Consider the following 9,299-nt stretch of genomic DNA (forward strand, 5'->3'; position numbering starts at 1 on the left):
ATGAAGGAGGGGCGGGCTGGGCGGCACTGACGGTTTTATTAAAGGAGGCATTGGTGATTTACAGCGGCGGCACCGCGCTGTGTTTGTATGAACACCCACACACCCCGCCCTGCCCATTCCCAGTGGGATTCTCCCACAGCTTTGGGAAAAATAAAGTCCGGACAGATCGAAACATTTCACTGGAATAAATACCCTCATGAGGAATTACCCCTTTGCCACCTGTAATCCAGCTCCCGAGGCAGCTGCAGTGACCACTGGGAGCGATTCGCTGCATTCCAAAGGGTAATTCCCACCATTCTGCCTCAAACCGCCCATTGCTGGGGCTAAAACTGAGCTTATAAATAGAGAAGGGAGGGATCAGCGTCCCCGGTGTCCCCAGCCCCAGGTGCCACGTGTGCTGCTGCTTTAGCACTTTCTGGTTTATAAAGCTTCCCGTGGTCAACCGACCAAACTTCCGGCATGGAATCTCCTCCCGGATGCACTTCCGTGAAAGTCTCTATTTTGGACCAGTTGTGGTCTTTTTTTGGTGTGAGGTCGATCAAGAAGCTTCTCCAGTGAGCATTCCGATCGTGGATCTGGGAATAAAAAAAAAGGCAGTGAGGCAGGAAAACAATTAGATCTGATTTTTAACTAGGAAATATTTAACTGAATCCAGAGCTAAACCCAACAATTTTGGGATAACGCCACGATCCTGCGCTCCAAGGCTCAACTCAAACACAAGCAAGGCTCTTCTGCCAACTCAGCGCTGAATTTCTGGCTCTGCTGCCATGGAACGCTTCCAAAATCAGCTGGAATTTCAGCACACAGGCAAAATATGCACTTGGAACTGGAAGGGAACCTCCTGTTCTGTCTTCGCTGTCACTTCCAGGACCTGGAGGTCTCTGGGAAGAGCCGAGCTCAGCATTTTCCAGCGGAACGCTGGGAACGTGCGAATTCCTACTAATGTGCGGCACGAGGTCCGATAAACCCTCGTGTTCTGGGTCGGGAACGAGGGTTAAAGCATCAGAGACTCTGTGGCTAATCCACAAAAAGCATCTCCAATCCCAGGTCCTTCCCCAGAGGCTTTCATGGGATCGTTTAGGACAAGATCTCGGAGATGGAGTGCAGCCATCGACGACCATCAGGAAGTGCCGTATCCAGTCACTCCCAGGGATGGTGACCCTTTCCCTAGGACTGGGAGACGGCTGGATCGGCAGCCAGCAGTGGGAGCTGCTGCGCCGCCGCAGGGAAATCCCGCAAACCTCAGGAATCGATTTTAAGATGGCGGCTCACACTCCTGCCCTAAAACTCATCCCTAGAGCAGCCCCTGCTGAGGGCTGGGAGTTCCCACTCCCGGCGTGACACTGGCACCCTGGGCGTGGCACTGAGGACCGGGAAGATCCCGTGGGATGTCCTACCGCCACGTGCCGGCGCAGGGTGGACATGTCGGTGAAGGTCCTGTCGCAGGCCCGGCACTTGTAGGGTTTCTCCCCGGTGTGGATGCGCTGGTGCCGCCGGAGCGCTCCCTGCTGGGTGAAGGCCTTCCCACACTGCTCGCAGAAATAGGGGCGGGTCTCTGGGAATAACGATCCCGGAAAACACGGGGTTAGGAGCAGTTAGGAAATAGCAGCGGGCTCTTTGGCCCCTTCCCTGGAAGTGTCCAAGGTTGGACGGGGCTTGGAGCAACCTGGGACAGTGGAATGAGATGATCCCTTCCAACCCCAACCATTCCATGATAAGTATTTCCCAAATTTGCCAAGGCTACAGCCATCCTCTATTCCAAATTCCTTCAGCCGCATGAGCCAGGCCTCAGTTTTCTAGGATACCACACAACGTTCCCACGAGCCAGGGTCGGGACAAGCCCTGCTTCCCAATGGATTTCCCAGCCCTGGAGGTGTCCAAGGAAGGCCTGGACACGGCACTCGGTGCTCTGGGCTGGTGACAAGGTGGGGATCGGGCACAGCTTGGACTCAATGGCCTTGGAGCTCTTTTCCAACCTCACTGGTTCTGGGATCCCCCCAGTTCAGCGAGCTGTGGGATGAAACATCCCCGCCCACGCTGGGAAGAAGCACAAAGCCACCACTCCTTTTCCCAGCCTGGGAATTACCTGCGTGGACGTTGCTGTGCTGGGCCAGGGAGGCTCTGAGTCCGAAGGTTTTCCCACAGACCTCGCACTTGTAGGGTTTGGCTCCCAGGTGACAGCGCTTGTGGCACTTGAGGTACTCGTTGGTGGCAAAGTGCTTCCCGCACACGTCGCACCGGAACAGGCGCTCTCCTGAGGGAGCAGAAACAGCACGTTGGCAATTCTCCCAGAGGAATTCTGTCCTTCAGAGCCCGCCTGCAAATCACAGAATCCAGGCTGGAAAAGACCTCCGAGGTCATCGAGTGCAACCTGGGCCCGATCCCCACCCTGGCCATCAGTGCCACGTCCAGGTGTTCCCTGAGCACATCTGGGGATGGGGACTCCCTCCCGTTCCAATGCCTGACAACCCTTCCCATGAAGGAATTCTTCCCGATGTCCTGAACCTCCCCTGGCACCACTTGAGGCTGTTTCCTCGCATCCTATCACTTGTTCCTTGGGAGCAGAGCCCAAATTCCCTCTGGCTCTCATCGGGAAATTATGGAGAGCAACCAAGTCCCTCTGGAGCCTCCTTTTCCCCAGGCTAAAAGTCCTTCCATCCCTACTAACTCCTTCCTGGTTCTTGGATACTCCTCTGTGAGTATCCAAGAGCATTTTTCTCCACATCCCAGCAACTCCTAGCAGTGAAACAGGAGAGGGCTGAGAGAAGCCACCTGGAGTACTTCATTTCCCACCTGTGTGTGTCCTCTTGTGGCCGGTGAGTTTTCCTTTGTCGGCAAAGGAAGCGCCGCAGTCCTCACAAACGTAGGGCTTCTCCCCCGTGTGGGACCTGAGGGGCACAGAACACCAATGATCAGTGACTCATTAGGCCCCCATCCCTAAAACACTGCCTTGGAAACTGCCTTTGGGATTTCAGTGCAGCAGGAAAGGGAAGTTCTGCTCCCTTGGGAAATGGAGTGTTTCCAGGTACGGGCGCTATGCTCCAGCAGTAAAATTCCCAATCAAAATTTACCTTTTCCTCACTTTCAGGCCCTACAAACTCCACCTTTCTTTGTCCAGGAGTCATAGCTCAGGGCATGGGAAAGGAGGAAGAAGGGAAAATGACGGAAAATGACAGAGTATCAGAAAAATCTGAGCCTGATGTTTGGTCTTAACTTATTCCAACCCAAACAGGATGACGTCCAAAATCATTCCTGATTTTGAGCTGTCAGGACAAAGGACTATCATCAGTCTTGCTCCCGAGAAAGATGGAAAATTCCATGGGATGATTCACCCTCTCCTGGGAGAGGACACATCCACACAGACACGACCAGGGAGCAACTCCTCCTGTCAAGCTCCAGCTGAGCGGTGCGGATTTGGAATTACACATGGAGACAAAATCCCAGGGCAATTCCTTGCTCCAAGAGCGAGCACGGCTCAGGATCCGCTTCTCCAGGATCCCTGACTCACTTACTTCATCACTGAGGGCCATCATGGGATTTCAGAGCCTGTCCCAAATGACGGCTATCCCTTGCAAGTTTGGACAGGGTAACCATGTCGAAATCCCGACCACGGGAAACGCAATACGAAGCCAAAGCCTTTGCGTAAGGGAATTAATCACGGATCCCACTGAACACGAGGGGGCGAGGAACGGGAAGGGCCGGAATCTGACCTGGTATGGATCTTGAGCTGGGAAGGCTGAGCAAACCTGGAGCGACACACGCCGCACTCGTAGGGCTTCTCGCCGGTGTGCGTCCGCATGTGGAACACCAGCGCCGTGCGGGAGCTCAGGATCTTCCCACACACGGAGCACAGCGGCCGCTTGGCCCTGCCCTCGTGCTTCCGCACGGAATGCGTCCTCACGTCCCGCTTCCTCTTGAAGGTGGCCTGGCAGAGGCTGCAGGAGAAGCTCCTCTCCTCGCTGTGGACGCAGGCGCGGTGCTCCTTCCAGCTGGCGTAGCTGGCGAAGGCCTTGCTGCACACCTCGCACTGGTACGCCTTGCCGGGCAGGCTCTGGTGCACATCCCGGCAGTGATCCACGTATTTTTTCCGGGAAGCGAACTGCTCCTGGCACTTGTCGCAGCGGATCACGCAGATGGATTTCTTGTTGGCCACGCTTTTATTGGCTTTCTTTAGTTTAAACCCTGGTTCAGGGTCCTTCTCTGCTGAGGCTTCATCCTCTTTTTCCTTCTCCTCGGAACATTCCTCGTTGTCCCTGCTTCCTTCAACTTCTGAGTATCCCGCGTCATAGTCTCCCTGCTCCTCGCCCTTCACGCTCATTCCACCTTCATCTCCATTCCCTCCTTCATCTTCCCGGGATTCCTGCCTCCATTCCTCCTGCTCCTCGCTCCTGCCTGCTTCGGCAATGGATGAATTCCCGGGATCTTCCTCACACCCCGAGGTTTCTGGTGTCCCATCCCAAGTCTCTCCGTCAGGATCTTGGTCACGGCTTGTGGGGTTTGGGCCGTGTGTGGGTGGAACCACCATCCAATAGACAGGCAGGAGCTTCCTCTCTTGCCCAGACTCATGGATTTTCCTGTTAAAAATGGAGCACAACTTCAGTAAATTTAATTGAAACTCATTAATTGTTTGATTGTTTCAATTCGGGCCTCGGGGGAAGAGTCCTTTCCTCTGAATTGTTCCTTGAACCACTTAAGAAATTCCCAGCAGGTCTGGAAAGCCTGGAAATAGGGAGATTTGGGGAAGAGTTGGACCGGGTAATTAAAGACAATTAAAGCGCCTCAGTTCATTAAGGTCTGTATATTGTACCCTGAGCAGGAATGTAGGATGGACTTCTCCTCCCAGGCCACGAAATCATGGATTTAAACCAGAGAAATAGAGACCAAATGCCTAGATAAACACAAAATTCCTATTTAAAACCCCGAATCTGAGGATTCCAAAGAAATCTGATTGCACAAGTCCCCCTTAGTCCAATGGGAAACTCCCTAAATTCCCCATCTGAGAGACCTCAATCCAGTCATCCTCACTGCGAGGCCGACAGAAAAATCCCGATTTCAACACGCTTCAAGTCAGATCCAAGGAAATCTGGAACTAAGGCAGGGAGGGCTCCAGGAACGCTTTACCCTGGAACTCCGAGGAAGCGCATTCCCAGGAACGCCGTACCTGAGGTGGGAGGTGTAGGCAGCCCTGTGGGCAAAGCTGGCGGGGCAGCGCTGGCACTGGAAGGGCCTGTCCCCGGTGTGGCTCCGGAGGTGCCCGGCCAGGCCGCACTTGGAGCTGCCGGCCTTGTCACAGTAGGGACACGCCTGGGATTCCCGCTTCCGCTCCTGCCCCCTGCGGAGGGAACGGCCATCCTTGTTCTCCAGGCTGGTGATATCCACACCCAGTCTGCTGGGGGAGGGCGCCTTGTTGCAGCGGGGCAGCTTTGCTGGCCTGGATTTTGGGGCTGGAAAAGCCATGGCCTCCTGCTCCAGGCCTCCAGCTTGGCCTCCAATGAGCTCGTAGCCCACCAGCAATTCCTTATGTTTCTGCCGATCCCAAAGTTTCCTCTGCATGGGAATTGCCAGGACCTGGGAAGAGTTCCTGGGGTTCTCCTCTTGCTGGATGCGGGGCCACTGCGATCCCCCATTTCCACCCCTCTGCCCTTTTGGGTGGAGGCTCAAGTCCAAGCCCTTCCTGCCCTCTGCCTTCACCTCCTCACAGATGTCAAGCAAATCCTGGCACTCCAGCCGTTCTGCTATTTCCTTCATCCGCTGGAGCTTTCCCGCCTCGATCTCCACCTCTGCCGTGTACACAAACTCCAGAAAGGAGGTGAACTCCTCGGTGTAGATGTCCTGCAGAGTCACCGTGCACTTCTTGCTGTCCAGCATCTCCTGGTGCAGGAAAAGCCCCTTGAAGTAGTTGCTGGAAGCTGCCAGGACGGCTTTGTGAGCCGGGAATTCCTCCTGAATTCCCAGGTGCTGGGTGAGCACCGTCACGTCGCAGAGGTGCCCGAGCCGGTACAGGGAATGCAGAGCCCTCAGCAGGTTGGGAGCAGCAACCTTGGACTTCATCAGGATTTTCTTCTTCTCCATCCTGCCAGAAGAAACAGAAAAACGTTGGAATGCTTTTTCCCCTCTTTCCATTCAGGCACGGCAGGGAAAGTCCAGCGGAATTCCGCGCCCTAATTCCCTCGTTCACCCTGCACAGGTGGAACTGTAGAACCACTGAGGTTGGAGAAGACCTCCAGCCTTTGATGGATCACCACCACCTCAACTACACCAGGAAATTGAGGGACTATGGGCAAAGGAGCCCTAAATTCTACTGGGAAAGGATTGCTCGCATCCAGATTCCTACTGTGTAATTCCCACGGCCAGCGGGGATCTCTGCAACGCTCCCAGCTACTCCCATGCAGAGACACAGCTCATCACCAGCACACTCACTGGAAGCAGCGCACATGCAGAGGTTGGGCTCCAAGATCCGCAGGAGCTTCCAGCCCATCTGCTGCCTCCCTGTTTTCCAGCAGGACGGCCTGGTTTCTGTGCAGTGCTCAGAGAAATCAATGAGAGCAGCTCGTGCTAATTTCCTGCTGCTCCTCTTCGAGATCCCCAGCTGCGATAAGATCCCGATCCGCGCTCCCGCGGGAGCTCCGCTAACACCAGGATCTGACACTGAGCCTGATGGGAGAGATAAGTTCCAAGATCAGCTCCGAGTTCAGCTGCCTCTGGATTAAAGCCCCCCCAGCACTGCAGCATCTTCCCACAAACCCATCAACTCCCACTGTTTTTTCCTTCAGAAAACCCCCAAGATTTGTGTTTTCTGTTCCCCTTTGGAAGCCGATCTTTAGTTTTCCAAAGTGCTGCCGAATCCTTAAATCTCCAGAACACTCACTCCAAGGATTTGAATGAAAACCCCGTTCCCCCTCGTCCATTTTACGGGTTTGTTTGTAACTTCTTTCCAGCTTTTTCCCTGGCAATTTGGGAATAAATACTTTCAAAATGTGCACGTGTGCAAGATTTGCAGAAAGCATAATTAATCCAAGAGATTAATTGCAAAGACACTTTAATTGCATCAGAACTGATGCAAAACTCAAACCATATTTCAATTCAATTACAGAGTTCCTGATAAGGAATTGGAATTGGTGCAACTGGAATTGGTACAACTGGAATTGGTACAACTCCTTTAAAAAATAAAGCCCAGCAGTGGCCTGAATCTCCAAGAAAATATTTGTATCTGTATATTTTAATGTCATTTTTTTTCCATGAAATAATTAGCACAGAAAAGGAAGAGGTTTCTTTAGGATAGGACTAAATATTCCCAAAATAAAATCCTGTTATCCGTAGCAACCCACCCTGTTTTTTGCCAAGGATACACAAGCCTTGGCTACTTGACTTTTCCCTCAGGTCTTTCCAATGAGATCTTAAGTTTCTCTTCAGGGGAGGGAAGAGGAAGTTCCTCCTTCATTTATTTCCCCAGGAAAGATTCCTTTAAACTCTCGGTAGCTGCACGTGCACGTACAACAAAGGGCTCCAGCAGGGATCAAAATGAGAATCCTTGGAATACTGATGGCATAAACAACCAGAAGGGTCTTAAAAAGGCAGATTGTGATAATAAAAATATCTTTCTAGCAGTGAGACAACACGATAACAGGTAAGAAAGAGAATTAGCAGGACGTAAATAACAGCTGGAGTTCCTCAATTGTGCTAATCCCTGGGAAAATTCCTCGCAGGAATTCCTGCATGATGAAGATCCATCAAATTAGGCAGGTCAGGAATTGGAACAAGTTTCCAGCTTGTTTGGAGATGTCTGGATAAGCTGAGGAACATCCAGAGCATCCCCATTTATCCTCTAGAGAGAAATGCTCCAGGGGAAAAAAAACCCCTCAATTTATCCTTTAGAGAATTTCAATTTATTCTCCAGAGAGACTCCATTTATTCTTCAGAGGATCTCCATTTATTTTCCGGGGGGAAAAAAAAGCCCACAAAAAAAAATCTCAATTTATCTTCTGGAGCATCTTCCCTTACCTGACAGAAACATTTCTATTTTATCCACCTGAAAATCTCCATTAATGCTCCAGAGCACCCCTATTTATTGTCCAGAATAAATCTCCATGTACCCTCCCCAATCTCCATTTATCCTCCAGAAAAATCTCAATTTATACCCCAAGAAAATCTCAATTTATGCTCCAGAGAGTTTCCATTCTCCCCCCAGCAAACTGCTGGCCAAATTCCTCCGAAAGTCTTGAAGTTTGGGGGTTTTTTAAACACAGAGCACGTGGATTTCTCCCTAACGACGTTACCTTCGGGACACCCCTGGAAAGGCTCCTCCCCCGAGGAATTCCAGGCTGGAGCAGCACCGACGCTCACCATCCTATGGCAATGTCGCCGCGCCGCGTTGCTCCTTGTGCCACCGGCACAGCATCTTCTGGGTTTTAAGTGCAGCCACAAGATTTTGATCTGTGCGCAGAAATCTGGGAAGCGCTGCAAGGAAAGCAGAGACAGGGAATGTTTATCCCAGCGCTCGGCACAAGCGGGATCACGTCCCTCAGGGCGCGGGGACACGAGGGGTCACCTGTGCGCTCCCTCAGGCGGCGGCGCCCGGCAATCGCCTCCCGCCGGGCAGCAGCAGCCGGGATCGCTCCCGCCGATCCCGGGGTGACTCCCGCCGCCCCCGGGGTGACTCCCGCCGATCCCGGCAGTGATTCCCGGCGCTCCCGGGCTCCATCCCGAGGGTCCCTCCCGGCCCCGGCCCGCCCTTACCCCGCCGCCGCCTCCGCCGGCTCCCGCCCGAAAGCGCCATGGCGGCCGCGGCCTCAGCGCCTCAGCGCCGCCGCCATTTTGAGTGTGGGCAGGGCGTTCCCACAAAACTGGAAAAAAACGTTTTAAACCCACAATCCCCAAACCTGAAATCGACCCGAATCCGCAAAAAACCGCTCCCAAAACCACCCATTTTGGAAACAATTTGTTTTGCCGCTGTCAGCAAGCCGGGTTTTATGAGGTTAAATGACCTCAGCGATGTTTCCTTGGGTGCTTTAAATACCACCCAGGTTGCTGCGGCAGCTCCTCAGCCTCTCCCAGTGTGGATACCCACTGTGGATACTGGGATACCCACTGTGGATACTGGGAGATCTGTGCCAGAGTTAAAAGAGGTGTTTCTAGAAAGCAGTGTAAAGCTCTGAACTGCAGTGGGGTAGATCTGGGATGAGGAGAAGCACAGGCTCTCCCTGTTTCTTCCCACTGGTAGTCCCATACTCCTGTCATTTATCACATCAAATAATTTTAAAGCGGGCTGCCAAGCACTTCAATATTTTTTCCAAGATAAA

General features: G+C 52.8%; 1 protein-coding gene across 5 annotated transcripts; it reads right to left on the reverse strand.

The window, feature by feature from the left end:
- Positions 1-7: 7 nt before the first annotated feature.
- LOC116441920 (GDNF-inducible zinc finger protein 1-like) lies at positions 8-8,898 on the reverse strand. 5 transcript variants are annotated; one of them, XM_032104396.1, is made up of 8 exons: positions 8,880-8,898; positions 8,277-8,457; positions 5,162-6,073; positions 3,711-4,574; positions 2,794-2,888; positions 2,087-2,254; positions 1,398-1,555; positions 8-575 (listed from the first exon to the last, which is right to left on the reverse strand). In XM_032104396.1, the coding sequence occupies exons 3-8, from the start codon at positions 6,070-6,072 to the stop codon at positions 336-338; spliced, it is 2,436 nt and encodes an 811-aa protein (XP_031960287.1). In that variant the 5' UTR covers position 6,073; positions 8,277-8,457; positions 8,880-8,898; the 3' UTR covers positions 8-335. The 5 variants fall into 5 exon arrangements, with proteins under 5 accessions (XP_031960287.1, XP_031960289.1, XP_031960284.1 ...); XM_032104398.1 differs by lacking the exon at positions 8,880-8,898 and adding an exon at positions 8,737-8,840 and having other exon boundaries at positions 3,747-4,574; XM_032104393.1 differs by lacking the exon at positions 8,880-8,898 and adding an exon at positions 8,737-8,840.
- Positions 8,899-9,299: the final 401 nt, after the last annotated feature.

Source organism: Corvus moneduloides, chromosome 3 (assembly GCF_009650955.1).
Source record: "Corvus moneduloides isolate bCorMon1 chromosome 3, bCorMon1.pri, whole genome shotgun sequence".
NCBI classification, from domain to species: domain Eukaryota; kingdom Metazoa; phylum Chordata; class Aves; order Passeriformes; family Corvidae; genus Corvus; species Corvus moneduloides.

Coding starts and splice junctions, on each gene's coding strand:
- LOC116441920 (XM_032104396.1), bottom strand. CDS start 6,072: ATGGAGAAGAAGAAAATCCTGATGAAGTCCAAGGTTGCTGCTCCCAAC. Junction 4,575..5,161: donor GCCTACACCTCCCACCTCAG/GTACGGCGTTCC, acceptor CATTTTTAACAG/GAAAATCCATGAGTCTGGGC. Junction 1,556..2,086: donor GCACAGCAACGTCCACGCAG/GTAATTCCCAGG, acceptor CGTTATTCCCAG/AGACCCGCCCCTATTTCTGC.